The sequence below is a fragment of the Lolium rigidum genome, chromosome 3 (genome assembly GCF_022539505.1).
Source record: "Lolium rigidum isolate FL_2022 chromosome 3, APGP_CSIRO_Lrig_0.1, whole genome shotgun sequence".
Lineage (NCBI taxonomy): Eukaryota > Viridiplantae > Streptophyta > Magnoliopsida > Poales > Poaceae > Lolium > Lolium rigidum.
Window position 1 is genome coordinate 145616866 of NC_061510.1, and position 15483 is coordinate 145632348.

Below are 15483 nucleotides of genomic sequence, written 5' to 3' on the forward strand. Positions count from 1 at the left end.
GAGCCGATCTCCATTCCTCCACCGTTGCCGAGCCCATCTTCCTCCCTATGGACATCTTTGTCGTTCGAGGAGGACTGGGCTGCTCTGAAACCAAGGGCGAAGATGTAGCTTAAGTCTGATGCACCACTTTAACTTGGTGTATGGTTTCAAGCAACCATATACAGCATAAAAGTGTGTTTCATAACTTCAGGCATACATTATATGACTGTTATCACCAAGATTTGACCGAGTCAGAGGTGGGCCGCAGTCAAGATGGGCTTAAGGAAATATACGTGGAGAATTATATGAATCGGCCTGTTATACCAAGTTGGGCTTAATTGCCCGTGTATCTGTAACATATTAGATCGATTTTAGTTTAGAGATAGAATCTTACTCGTGCACGGTTTAGTGCATGCCCACATTAGAAAGTCCCCTGGACTATAAATATGTATCTAGGGTTTATGGAATAAACAACAACTCACGTTCAACCCCAAAAACAAACCAATCTCGGCGCATCGCCAACTCCTTCGTCTCGAGGGTTTCTATCGGGTAAGCGACATGCTGCCTAGATCGCATCTTGCGATCTAGGCAGCACAAGCCTACGTTGTTCATGCGTTGCTCGTACTGAAGCGCTTTTGATGGCGAGCAACGTAGTTATCATTAGATGTGCTAGGGTTAGCATTGTTCTTCGTTTAAGCATGCTTACGTAGTGCAACCCTTGCATATCTAGCCGCCCTCACGCCTATCTCAGGTGTGGGGCGGCACCCGCTTGATCATTATTTAGTAGATCTGATCCGTTACGATTGCTCCTTGTTCTACAAGGATTAGTTTAATATCCGCAATAGTTAGGCCTTACAAAGGGGGAGGATCCGAGTGGCACGTAGGGTGGCGTTCGCAAGTCCTAAATGGGATGTTCCGAGGATCAACTTCATGTTGGTTTTTAGGCCTTGTTTAGGATCGGCTTACGAGCACCGTGCGTGGCCGCGAGGCCCAACCTGGAGTAGGATGATCCGATTATGCGGTGAAAACCCTAAATCGTCGTAGATCTCATTAGCTTTATCTTGATCAAGCGGGACCACCAAGTATTCGTGCACCCCGTACGAATCATGGGTGGATCGGCTCTTTGAGCCGATTCACGAGATAACTCGAGAGCCGATCGAGGCTCGTATTTAATGTTTACATGTATGCCCTGCAGGAAACTAAGCGAGGCATCCCCATCACCTTCACGACCGGGTATAGGTCAGGTGGCACGCCCTTGCACGCCGCAACGCCGCGTGTGACCGGAAGAGCATTGCGGGCCGTCGCTCGGAGGGGTCTCGGCCAGCCGCAGCTCTAGGCTCTTCCCGGCTCTACGGTGTTGACAAGGCCGCTGCCCGCCGGTGGGTTTTGGCAGTCAACACATTCGGCACGCCGGTGGGACAATCGTCTACATCAACCACATCGCCATCTACGTACGAGATGGCGGACGGCACGCCGGTCACCTACGAGGATCTGCTGACGACCTCAAGAAGCAATACAACGAGATCAAGGCCACCCTCGAAGCCGACCTCATCGGCTCTTTTCGGAGAACCCGTTCCCATGGCATCGGATGGAAGGGATTCTCACCGCAAGGTGCACTCGATGGGATAGACCTCTCTACCCCGTCGGAGGAACGCACCGGGGGTGCTGCGGCGGGAGATCAACTACCCGGTGGCTCACTCGCTACACCGCCACTGCGAGAACTTGGTCAACGTGTTGGAGCGTGTCGCTCTGCGCGTGATCCGGGAGATCATGAGCCACCGGTACTCGCCGTCGGGACCAGCTCTCGGGACTCATCAAGGAGAGTTGCCACTCCGAGTCCCGTCCACCGCTGCCATATGCGTTGGCAGCACTCTGCTGAAGTGCCGACTACACCGGCATTCCTCGTCTACGAGGATTGGTGGCGACCCTAGTGACTACCGAGTTCTTAATGGAGGCGCCTAAGGAGATCCCTCAAGGATACGCGTGCATGTATGTGCCGGATTGTGGTGATCGGGCACTCACAAACCAGGCCACAACATCGGGGACTCCGGCGAAGACGGGAGGAACGTCGGCGACGAGCTTGAGAAGCGGACGTGGCTAACTAAATGCGCCACACCGACGAAACTCCCGAGCCCAGCTCCGCAAATAGCTCGAGCTGGAAAAGCACACATGGCTGGCCAAGTACGCCACCCCGGCGAATCTTCGAGTGCAACTCCTACGGCCAGCACGGCGGATCAGATCGGTACCATAGCGAGAGACCGGTTCGGCATGATGCCGAAAAGAAGAGCGATCGGCTATTCCAAGCCGTACCCCAACGATTACGAGATGATCCCGCTGCCACCTAAATATCGGCTCCACGACTTCTCCAAATTCGGTGGATCGGATGGCTCCGGCTCCATCGAGCACGTCGGCCGATATTTGGCTCAACTAGGACCGGCTTCGGTGTCGGATCAGCTACGCGTGAGGCTCTTTTCACAATCCCTCACGGGATCGGCTTTTGGATGGTACACCTCTTTGCCGAGCAAACTCCATCCGAGTCTTGGAAGCAATTGGAAGAACAGTTCCATATGCAATACCATTCGGAAGCTTCCGAGTGCGGCATTGCCGATCTAGCACAACTACGTCGAAGCGCGGGGAAACGGTGACGAGAATATGTCCGGCGCTTCGAGGAATCTTAGGAACCGATGTTATTCGGTTCGTATAAGCTGAAAAGGAAGCGATCGAGTTGGCGTAGCGAGGCCTTGCAACACAGCTCAAGGACATGGCCTCCCAAGCAGATTATCCCTCGTCGGCGCACATGGTTCGAAACTATCGGCATATGAACGGCGCCACCCCGACCTGTACCAAGACAAGTTCAAGCGTGCGATAGTTATGGTCGATACGAGAGGAAGATGAAGTGCTTGCGGGAGACCAAGAAATAGCGATGGCTGAGTGGACTCGGGGAGGAACCCCCGTGGCCTGCAAATGGGTAAAGCCACCGGGGCCGCCCAAGGGATTTGATTTTGACGTAACCAAGGCCGAACAAATCTTCGACCTCCTGCTCAAGGAGAAACGGTTGACGATTCTCGAAGGTCTCAAGTTCCCCACGGCGAAAGAGCTAAACGGAAAGCCATACGCAAATTCCACAACTCGCTTTCCCATGCCACCAACGACTGCCGGGTGTGGCGTCGGCACATCCAAGCGGCGATAGAGAAGGGGCGGCTAATTTTCAACCGATACGCCATGAAGGTCGACACCCAACCCTTCCCCGCCGTTAACATGGTAGAAATCACCTACCACGAAGGTTGCCGGCCGGGTCCCTCATTCGGCATCGACATGGTAGGACACTGGAAACCACTGCGGCAAAGATGGAGATGAGGGCAGCTGCTCTCATAGCAAGGATACTGAAGGAGGCCGCTCCACGCGATCGGCTCCGTCATGATGGCAAGCGCTATGTCACCGAGGGAGAGGTGAAGAATATAAGATATCGGCGACCCCTCTCCGATCACCTCCTCAACAAATATGTGAGTCGGTATGACCAACGCCGACGGCCCAATTACGATGATAGAGGAGATCGTGCGGCTAGAGAAGCCGAGAAGATATCGTCGGCGGAATCGCGATGAGGAGGAGCACGAGCGCGTGCCACGGAAGCATCAAGGGAGCAAGATGACAACGCCGGTACATTGGGACTGCCCTTTCTTCGGACATCTGCTGGGATTCGGGAATGAGCCGATTGCCCACAATCGGCAATTGCCCGAGAATGCAATCGAGAAAAGAAGGAGGCAGCCAACGTGTCCGTGTTCGACGCCTAGGGCCTCTCCCGCCACAAAGCAAACGCGGCCGAGTCACCTCGTTGGGAAGATCTTGAGGATTCGGAAGACGAGGGAGAAGTGGAAGAAGACGGTACCACCGGCCAAGGTGGTGCCCACGGCGGACTCAGCCGTTCCCAAAAGCGCGGGGTTCAGCGATTGCGCGGCCTGGAGGAAGCCGAAAGGTTATACCGCATACGCTAAGGAAGGCACGACCTGATCGCGGCTGCAAAGGTTCAGCGAACCCTGGATGAAGAGGGTCGTCCACGGAAAATGGAGTGGCGCCCCAAACGAGAGGAAAGCCGATGATGAGACATCGGGCTGGCACAAACATGGTACTCGTCTTGCCGACAGAGCTTAGTGCTCCACGACTCTACGGTGCACTCAAGGTGGACGACAGCAAGCGCATCAAGTCAGAGGTTGGGTTGGTTTTATCCAGCCTAACCGAATAGCAAGACTAGACCAATGAGCAAACCAGGAGAGGCTGATCTTTGTGATCGGCCCCAAAAAATTTATGAAGGGAACTTACAAAACCTTCAACGAGCAAGCAACGTGGAGGCCGATTCCAGCAATCGGCCAAAATTATCCTCACCCACCATTCTGCCTGGGTTCAACATGTTATCCAACAGAGCCGATACCATCAATTTTCTTGACAGAATCGGCTCGGGGGGCATATAATCAGATGAACATGTGCAGAACATACGTGCAGGGAAACATTGGGGGCCGATTAAGAAAAATCGGCCAAAATAAAAAAAATATATATATATGAAAATTCGAAAATTTTCGAACACAGCCGATGCAGCAGGTATCGACTTAAGGATATGAAAGCCGATGCATGGCCATCGACTCAAGGGGAATAACTGTTACGATCAGAGGGTCAATGGAGCACAAAGGGAGATTTTTTATGAAGGAACTCCTCAATGGAGCAGTTTGGAAGCTCAGATCCTCTCTTCAAGAACAATATCCGGAGCAGCATGGGCGGGCGGATCAGGTCAAGGATGGATTGCATTAGATTCACCAAAAGAAAGGAGCCGATCTAGCCAGCAAGAACTAAAGAAGCTCGGGGGGCAGCTCACCTTGAAGGCTCTCTGCTTTCGGAAGCCGATTTGTTGCAGATCGGCTGGCTCTACACAAGAAGCCCTTTCAGATATGATCAAGCCCAGGTCCATACAGCTAATTTGCGTATCCTCGTCTCTGCCGTGCCTTGGCTGAGACTCGGGGGGCAACAGGCCTGGTAGATGCTCTATTGAAGGACCGATTGAAGTACCATCGGCTGATCTTCATTGCAACCTTCTTCACAAAACGATGAGCGCTCGCTAAGGAGTTGAAGAATAGAAGGATGAATGTCGAGGGACCGATGTGTTGTTATCGGCTCATTACACATTGGCAAAGGGGATGAGTCGGCAAGGTCAGTAGGAGAGGTGAATCGGCTCAATTAAAACTCAGAAGGAATCGGCAAAATCAAATTGGGGAACAGTTCTTCATTGATAGGCGGGATTTCTTACATAAAGAGCTAATTGCTCTCAAAAGGAAATACTAGGGGATACGTTGCCCCATCTACTACTACTGACCCTATGCTAGAGGTCCTATCTACGGGCCGTCACTGCCCTCATCGTCATCCTCAGAGCTCTCACTCGGCACTGCTGCCGATGGGCTCCTCGTCGCTACTCCCGTAGCCCTCCACGGGGGCTTCATCCCCGTCTTCGTCGTCGCTGCTGTCGTCGTCCCACCACATGCGGAGGCGCTTCGCTGGTGGGTAGCCCTCGAGGGAGTCGTCGTCCTCATCCTCCTCTTCCTCCTCCACCACCCCCTCGGAGGAGGTGAAGTCGTCCCAGGAGAAGCGATCGTCATCGCTCTCCTCCTCCGATTCCCCGTCAGCGAGGAAACGGAGGTCGCTCTCCCCGTCCGTCAAGAACTGGTCGTCCTCGGACCAGATGGAGAAGTCATGGTCTGACTCCTCCCCGGCCGCAATGGCGCGACGGGTGTTGGCCGCATGGACCGCCGCCGGGTTGTGCTCCGGCGTCGGCTCGCGGGACATGGAGGACTGGCTGGAAGGATCCGATAGGGGCGAGAGGAGGAAGAAGACATGATGGCGCGGGGGTTTTTTGGGACTGCTAATGCGAGGGGGATGCGAGCGAAGCTGTTCATAGCGGTTAAATAAAAGGGGATATGGTGAAAATTCAATGCCACGGCAGTTTCCGAGGAAGTGGTGTTTGAAAGAAAGAGAAAAGACTGCCAAGTCACGCGGAGAAGTTGAGAAGGCAAGTCATCATCATGAGGGATACTGCGACGGTTACGCCACGACATGACCCGACGAAGGAAAGCGAGTGATTTTGGAATTACCAATTCCAAAACCAGGGGGGCATGTGTTATCACCAAGATTTGACCGAGTCGAGAGGTGGGCCGCGATCAAGATGGGCTTAAGGAAATATACGTGGAGAATTATATGAATCGGCTCGTTATACCAAGTTGGGCTTAATTGCCCGTGTATACGTAACATATTAGATCGATTTTAGTTTAGAGATAGAATCTTACTCGTGCACGGTTTAGTGCATGCCCACATTAGAAAGTCCCCTGGACTATAAATATGTATCTAGGGTTTATGGAATAAACAACAACTCACGTTCAACCCCAAAAACAAACCAATCTCGGCGCATCGCCAACTCCTTCGTCTCGAGGGTTTCTATCGGGTAGCGACATGCTTCCTAGATCGCATCTTGCGATCTAGGCAGCACAAGCCCACGTTGTTCATGCGTTGCTCGTACTGAAGCGCTTTTGATGGCGAGCAACGTAGTTATCATTAGATGTGCTAGGGTTAGCATTGTTCTTCGTTTAAGCATGCTTACGTAGTGCAACCCTTGCATATCTAGCCGCCCTCACGCCTATCTCAGGTGTGGGGCGGCACCCGCTTGATCATTATTTAGTAGATCCGATCCGTTACGATTGCTCCTTGTTCTACAAGGATTAGTTTAATATCCGCAATAGTTAGGCCTTACAAAGGGGGAGGATCCGGTGGCACGTAGGGTGGCGTTCGCAAGTCCTAAACAGGATGTTCCGAGGATCAACTTCATGTTGGTTTTTAGGCCTTGTTTAGGATCGGCTTACGAGCACCGTGCGTGGCCGCGAGGCCCAACTTGGAGTAGGATGATCCGATTATGCGGTGAAAACCCTAAATCGTCGTAGATCTCATTAGCTTTATCTTGATCAAGCAGGACCACCAAGTATTCGTGCACCCCGTACGAATCATGGGTGGATCGGCTCTTTGAGCCGATTCACGGGATAACTCGAGAGCCGATCGAGGCTCGTATTTAATGTTTACATGTATGCCCTGCGAGGAAACTAAGCGAGGCATCCCCATCACCTTCACGACCGGGTATAGGTCAGGTGGCACGCCCTTGCACTTCGCAACGCCGCGTGTGACCAGAAGAGCATTGCGGGCCGTCGCTCGGAGGGGTCTCAGCCAGCCGCAGCTCTATGCTCTTCCCGGCTCTACGGTGTTGACAAAGCCGCTGCCCGCCGGTGGGTTTTGGCAGTCAACAATGACATAATAAGAGAATGTGTATTTGCATAGATTTAGCAATATGTTAGCGTGTATAGGTGTACATATTGTATTTATCTTTGTACTTTGTAACCTAACCCTAACTGGCCTTTAAGCCCCTTATATAAACACCGGAACCCCACATATTATGCGTGCGAGGCTTCCCCCCAAACATCTCTCCGTCCTACATGGTATTAGATTTCGGTCCTAAACCCTAACCTCCCCACCTGACCCAAACACTAGCCGCCGGCCCAAAGTTTCTACTAAAGTGATGAAACATCGAACAAAATTACTTCGAAAAATGTCATGAATTTCAAAAGGCCAAAATGCATCATGAAAAGCCAAGGCTCGAACAAGAAAATGCAGAATCAATTTTGTATTCAAGCAGCTAAAATTTGTACATTACCCTATTGTAAAATAGAATCCCCAAAACCATTCTGACTGACTCTTGGCCTGTGTTAGATAACTTAACACTCACCACATGTTCAACGAAAGGTATACTTTTATTTTCTTTCATTTGACCTAAGTACTCAATTCGTAGTGCTTTTGGACATATAGGATGATGTTGCCAATTTTGATAATGCAGTGCATTTTGAAGGTGGATTTTTTCAACAAAGATGTTCGAGGAAGAGGAGTCTCACGACGACGACATCATTGCAACTGCGATTTTTATGGATATGGAGAATCATACTGACATGGGTATGCCTAAGGGACATATCGCATATATACCCCTGGTCCGTGGTTGAAGTCGAAAGCCCATGGAGTCGAAGCTTTGGAAGCCCAAGAAAATGAAGATGTGCGGATTAAGGAAGTAGAGTTAGTATAGAAAACTTGTACAATATAAGGAAATACCTAGTGCGGCCCGATAATCCTGTACTTGTACGACACGGAAAAGCCTCGGCTTCACCTCCTATATAAAGGTGAAAACGAGGTCAAAATAAGGATCGAATCATTGTAAACCCTAGCCATCGTGTTTTCTTTAGTTGGACACCTTTGTTCGTCTGATCACCTTCGAGTTCCACTTGCTCTTTATTTTTTACGAAACCCTAAGTCTACAATCCGTAGGTATTGACGAGTCGATACCTCGTCACATACTACAAGAAGAAGTGGCATGGCCCATTATATTTTGCGAAGGGGTATGTTTGCTAGGAATTAAAAAGGAAAATGAGGACACTTGTCTACCTGTGCAAAAGTTTGGAGATGAGGACACTGAAGCAAAAGTCGCTATTGATGTTGTTGTATTATAGAGTACTACCTGCATACCGGATTAATGGGCAATTACGCAATTCAAGAAACAAGTTTAACTATAAATTTGATCAACAAAATATGAGATATATGCCACAAAAATTATACCGTTGGATTCGTATTCAAAAAATGTTTTCAATAATATAATTTTTGTGATATATATTTTATATTTTATTCCAAATTAGTAGTCAAACTTGTTTCTCGAAGTGCGTAATTACCCATTAATCCGGTATGGAGGTAGTATTGCTGTTATAGCAATGTTATTGGGATGCTCTTATCTGAGGCTCATGAAATAGAGAAACCTAGTTTTTAGGACTAGTGCTGTTACACTGTCAGTTTCAGAAAATTCAAAAGTTAAACACCGTCAGCCAGCAAATTTGTCACCAGCAGACTTCCTTGGAAAAGACGTGTTCTAGATGGTTCTCAAACGGTGTAGCAGTCCCAAAACCCGAAAACCGCACGGATTCCACCACGGTTCTTGCCCAAGCAGAGAAGCCACACACTCTGTCTGCGACCACCCTTGCGCACACGCATCTCGCTCCACGAGGCCACGGATTCACCCGCATTTCCTTCCCCGCAAAAATGTCGGCTGCAGGTAGAGCGAGGGCACGCGCGCCGGCGCTCTTGGCGGGCCTGCGGCGGCTGGGGACGTCGGCGACGGAGGCGGAGACGAGGGAACGCGGGGCGAGGTGGGAGCTCTCGGCGGCGCGGGAGTACTACGACTACCGCAAGTCCATCTACGGCGACGTCACCCACCGCGCCCTCCTCGTCGACGCCGTCGGCACCCTCGTCGTCCCCGCTCAGCCCACCGCCCAGGTTAGTCCGGCTCCGCGGACCGTTCCCCCTCCCCTTCTCGTCAATGCCGATCCGGTGAACTGTTGCGTGCGGCGTCAGCCTCTCAGGTGTCGGCGGCGACGCCGTGATGCGGCGCTCGCGGGTCACCGTGGATGGATCTGTGAATGCTTGTATCTGACCGGCTCGTTCCGCCTCTGTTTAGGTGTACAAGAGCATTGGCGAGAAGTACGGGGTGAAATACTCTGAAGAAGAGATCCTGGCGAGATACCGGTGGGCGTATGGGCAACCATGGGGCGGATCACGGCTCAGGTGTGGATTTCTGACACATATACGCGACCTAATTACTCGCTTGTGTAATTTTGTTATGAACATTTTAAAGTGCAGACACACTTCTTCAGCCTAGTGCTCTCATTAGACACCGCTAGTTTGTCACTTGTACATCAGCTGCTTTTAGTTCAGGTGTTAATTAGTGGCATCCCTTGTTTTGCAAATCACAATTAAAAGGAAAATGATGGAAAATTGGCATCCCTAGATTTGCAAATTACAACGATATGGACTATGCCTTTGTATCTGGGACCATAATCGCCCGCACCTTTAATGGACTCATGGACAACAGAGTATACCAGGTTCTTTAGTCAGTGATGAAGTCAATGCTTGTGTATACGATGAAGTCCCTATTGCTACGCTTACTATATGTCTTGCAATTGAGTTATAGTTTGGCTGCTGTATCCTAGTTTTGCATTTCATTGCTGCTCAGTGTTATAATTTTCTTTTTCAGGATATCATAATGCCATGTAAACAATCACTCTTTTTTTCTTCTTAATCTGTTGATGTCATCAACGTTACCGGCAGAGGTTTAAGTGGTGCATTCAGAAGCGTGTTATTTTTGTTTGCATTTGGCCATACAGAAACTTATTTTTTCCATCCTTATGTGTGTCTTCTTTCTAGTTATTTCTGTTCTCAAATGGCTGTTAAAATCTATTAGTGGAACTTCTATACTGCAAATTCAGCTGAATGGTGTTAAGCGTTAACAGACGCATTCAGCTAAGGTCTCAAGACCCTGCAAGCCCTTCGCTCTTACTGTTTTAAGTCCCCAAATCCATGTGCTAATCAAGGACTCATACGTCTCATACGTCTTATGGGATAACCATCAAGGACTCGTTCTTCTACATGCCTGCACACTGCTGCAGTGGCAGAACTTCTCTATAGTTAAGGTGGACCGTGACCTCTTCTACTCTTGAAAAAGGCTTAGTAAAATCCTTAAATATACCACTTAAATATCAAAGAATACTCAAAATTTAAGCGCCTGTAGTCTGCTTGGCCTCCTCGCATTTCCTGCCAAGCTCCGCCACCGCTTCTGCACTGCAGCTCTTGTTTATGCATGGATCCCATATGCAACACACCCCTTTGCCTCTTTTTGTTAATACGTTTGAACTTCCGATAGCTCTCGCTGTACTTCTCAGTTCTAAATATGTTGCTATTTTATATAAACACAGAACCTCGTGATTGAACATGTAGCAATGGCTAGCTAAACTTGCATGTTAATTACCACCGGTGCTGTGGCTTCTGAATTTCTCATAAGTCTTCTTCATTTCTTTCACCAAGGTCACCATGTGTAATACAGGCATATGGACGGTGCTGCGACCTCCTCCAAAACTGCCGATTACATTGCCTCTTAAGCCACTGCATCGTCCACCACCACATAATCCTCATCCTCGACCATCCGTGTTTCCTCCTATGCCATTTATATGGCGAACATCGGGTCACGCATTTGCCATTTGCAATCCAACAACTATACCAACTTACCAAGTGGTGCACATTTTGTTTTGCCACCCTCTATCGGCATAGTCAGTGCCTGAAACATCAGGCTAGGATCTTTAATAATGTCTAAAAGGTTCAGTTATGGAGTTGCCAGAATTCCCAGCATTATAGAGCTTGTTTTGTTAAAGCTTGACACAGTTTCTGATCTTATGTGCCTCCCTGGTTCATGCAGCATGTTAAATGCTAAGCTCTTTATGTTCTTCCACTTATTCATTCTTCCTTTATTACTTATTAGCAACACCACTTTATGGAAAATTATCCTGAAGACTGAAGTAGTATTATGTGGATCCCTGCACTCATTTGGAGGATCTTTAATCGCTTGAGCATAATCCCTTCTTTGTTGTGTGTGCTATATTACTGATCTCAGGTCATATCTATTGACCGAAGATCTCATTCTATTTATTTCCAACTTGGTCCAGGTATGTCGATGACGGAAGAACCTTTTGGCAACACATAGTCTCATCTTCTACAGGGTGTTCAGACTTGGAGTACTTTGAGGAACTATACCAATACTATATGACAGAAAAGGTGAGGCTTAACTGTGGTTAACAAGTCAAATTAATTTTCTTTGCCTGATAGACACAATGAGAACTTCTGTTTATGCTTGCTAGGCTTGGAAGCTTTGTGATCCTGATGCTGAACATGTGTTTCAAGCTTTAAGAAAGGCTGGTGTTAAAACTGCTGTTGTCTCCAATTTTGACACCCGTCTACGGCCACTTCTACAGGCCTTGAAATGTGATTGCTGGTTTGATGCAGTTGCCGTGTCTGCTGAGGTATGTTGACTGATATTGCAAAATGGCTTAGATGTTAAGGTGCAGTGCTCTCTCTGTTCCTGTACAGCTGCAAGTTAGCATGTTTGTGTTATATTCTGCCTATGAGCTATGTGTAGTCAGTTTTATTTTATTTTTCTTCCAAATTCCGTGTTATCATTATTTCTAGGAAAAACTTCTGTGTGTAATTTCTTCTCAATACTCTACAAGCAGGTTGAGGCAGAAAAGCCAAACCCAACAATATTTTTGAAGGCCTGCGAGCTTCTAGATGTCAAACCTGAAGAAGCTGTGCATGTTGGGGATGATCGTAGAAACGATGTATGGGGAGCTAGAGATGCAGGCTGTGATGCGTGGCTTTGGGGCAGTGATGTTTATTCTTTCAAGGAGGTATTCCTTGTTCTTCTCCATCCCAACATTGACCATTTTATTCTTGTGGAAATTGTTTCAGGAGCAGAGTATCTTACACATCTCTTCACTAGGAAAATGATGCTCACATTTGTGGTTAGTTCATTTGTCCCCCACAAAATAATACTAGTAGTTTGGATACTAGGGGCATGTTAAGTTTGCCAATTACGCAAAAATGGATGGATACTCTAACCTGTCACCATTGCGGTAAACTTCCCCTTTTCTTTCCGGAGGAGCACACCCACTTGAGGCTCAGATTAAACCAGGAAGAAGGGTGTGCCAATAGCCAAGAGCTTTCTATCCTTGGATTCAACTCGCATCAGTCCTTGTTTGTGCTACTTTACTCGGTTGCAACTCAGATATACACAGTAAAATGCAGTCTTTCTAATTCATATCGTTGCTTATACCGGACCTTTGATCGTGATGCAGGTTGCCGAGAGGATTGGAGTCGAGGTGAAAGGATAACTGGCACTGGTTATCGTCGCGGGCAAAGGGGTTTTCCTGGAGTGTGGTCGTGATGCACGTAGGTAAATAGCAGTGACCCATCCTTGCTGCTCTAGTGTCTGATGCACAAATAAATCATGTTCGTTCAGTAATTTAGAAGCGTTGAGCTGCTGAGAGTTGGAACATTTCCCGTGTCTTAGTTGTCATTGTGCATTCGGTGTTTTAGCTACTGATGTAATCGTCTCTTCTGATCTTCAACACGTATTGTTGGTGTACCTGGGCTGTGCCGTTTCTTCCTTCTCCTTCTTGAAGCAGAGAAAAACCCTTCTATATCTGTGGGTAAAAACCAGCTGATCGAGTTCAGGAACCATCGCATCAACTACTACAAACAGAAATTTACAGAACGATCCCATCATCAACAGATAATTACGTTTAAAACCTGAGTTTGAACTTGCTCTAGCAGCTTGCTGTGGACCACGAGTCCTTGCCGAATGGCCATTCGGAGAAAGACGACCAGCGATTTCATTCAGCTGACGACATGATATTGACATCCTTGAGTCTTGAGAGCTTTTTCAGCACCTCTCCTGAGCAGATTGTCTGCCGAGGTTCCCGAGGGTTCGTGTCTTCAAAGCCGACCAAGCACAGATCCGTAACTTGAGTGGCAGTTTCATGTCGCACGAGAAATATTTGTGCGAAAACCAGGGATTTGGTTGCCTGCGCACATGCCTAGCTTTTGTATTCCAAAGGGCAGGTTGGTATAAATGACAGCTGGCAGTACAATAGTTTGTACCATGGGATCAGCAACCAAATCAAGGAATGATGACTCAAGGAACCGATACATCAGGAGTCCAGGAAAGCCGATCAGGAAAAATCCATCTAAGATTTCGTTCCCCTTGTTGGCTGATGGTCTGCTTCGTTTTTGGTCGCCTTGGGGCCCTTGGCTCTCGCTCATGGAGGGTTTTTGTTCTTTTTTTAGGTTGTTTTTTTAGTGCCTTTTTGGGATGGTAGGATGGTGGCTAGATCCTGAAGTCAGAATGAGGTTCTCTTTGATCTATTCTTGCTCCGATGGTGCATCTAGCACCGCTCGAGGACGCGCCAAGTCATTGTCCGGCGGATCTTCTGGAACTCGGTCGGATTTTCTATTCATTGGTGTGGTTTTAGGCTAGTTTCTTTCGATCTACGGTTCTTATTATTGATGATGGTTGCTGCTTTTGTCTTCTAAAATCTTAGCACAACGAGTCTCCATATGTTTATTGCCACAAGTTCTACAACTTCAAGGGGCAGGTTGGTACTATAAATGATAGCTAACAGTTCATAAGTCCCCTTTGCTAGCCACAAATCAAGGCGACCAGGAGGTGGTCACAATATCCATACCCATATAGGGCTTCGTTCCCTTTGCTGCTTCGTTTTCGGTGGCTTTGGGACCTTGCCTCGGGGGTTTCAGTTCTTCGTTTTGGTTGTTTTTGGTTGCTTTTTGCGAGGTGGCGGCTATATCCTGAAGTGAGAATAAGGTCCTCCGATCTATCCTCGCTCCAATGGTGCGTCTAGCGTCCTTGGAAGGCACACGAAGTCGTGTACCCGACGGATTTGTGGTTTTAGGTTAATCTCTTTCGATCTACGGTTATTATTATTTGTGATAGTTGGTTACTTAGGACTATATCTACTATAACAAGTTCTATTATGACAAGATTTGCCAGGCTCCGGTGACGAGTGAGCAAGAACGTCAGCGCATCTTTGACTCGTACTAGTGTATAGTCATCGCTAGGTGGTTCAAAGTCTTATTTATAATTTTCATTGTTAGAGTTGATTGTGCTGCTTATGATTATTAATATATTGCTATTTTTTTAGGAAAAACGTTCAATTTAGCACAAAATATCTTGCTGCTGAATCAGGTGGCCCGTTTAAGTAAGCTAAGAGCATCTCCAGTCGTATTCTTCAAAACTTTTGGGGCACGCCGAACATCTAACCGGCTCCAGTTGCGCGTTCCAAAGAATTTTTTCACCCAGCGTGGCTCAATACGTTGTCCGGCGCCCTGAGATCGTCCCTGCTCCGCAGGGAACGCTTCGGGCGCGCCGGACAGAGCGAGAAGCGAGGCGGAGACTGGCGATTCCAACGCGTCAATGAGACACTAACGACGCGCAACCGGCGTCTACCTCACGACGGAAGTTATGGGGCGCAACGGCGGTGCAGTTTTCACAGAGGCGTAGCGACACGTCTCGTTGCGCCTAGCTCTTCGTGTCGGCGTTAATGCGCGCCACCGCTCCCTCGCCTCCCTCCGGCTTATAAAAATGGGTGCTCGCACATCTCCCCTCACACAAACCCTAGCGCCGCAATCCCCAACCCTAGCAGCTACCATCTTGGGAGTCGAGGGCCATTCCATGTCTGGTAGAGGTAGAGGTCGAGGTCGCGGCTGTGCTGGAGCAGCAACGCCTGCACGGTCGCCGTCGCCTGCGCCGTCGTCATCTTTCGAGTGGGAGTGGGAGTTCGAGTTCATCGTCGTCCTCAATGACGACCCACTCGACATCCAGAAGCTGCCGGACAAGTTCGCCGAGTTCGTCGCCAGCAACGAGCCGGCCGCGTTGTCGCTGTGGGAGGCTAGCTGCGGCTTTTGCCGGTGGCCAATGGACGTGCTCTTCGACAGCGTGGCAAGATGTTCGCGCACTCCCACGACCTCCATGCCAGCTGCATGCTCATATTC

General features: G+C 48.8%; 1 protein-coding gene across 1 annotated transcript; it reads left to right on the top strand.

The window, feature by feature from the left end:
* The first annotated feature begins 8781 nt into the window (after nucleotides 1–8781).
* Nucleotides 8782–12806, top strand: LOC124695623 (haloacid dehalogenase-like hydrolase domain-containing protein 3). Its single transcript, XM_047228450.1, has 7 exons — nucleotides 8782–8787; nucleotides 8893–9366; nucleotides 9548–9654; nucleotides 11586–11694; nucleotides 11778–11939; nucleotides 12150–12323; nucleotides 12771–12806. The coding sequence occupies exons 1-7, from the start codon at nucleotides 8782–8784 to the stop codon at nucleotides 12804–12806; spliced, it is 1068 nt and encodes a 355-aa protein (XP_047084406.1).
* Nucleotides 12807–15483: the final 2677 nt, after the last annotated feature.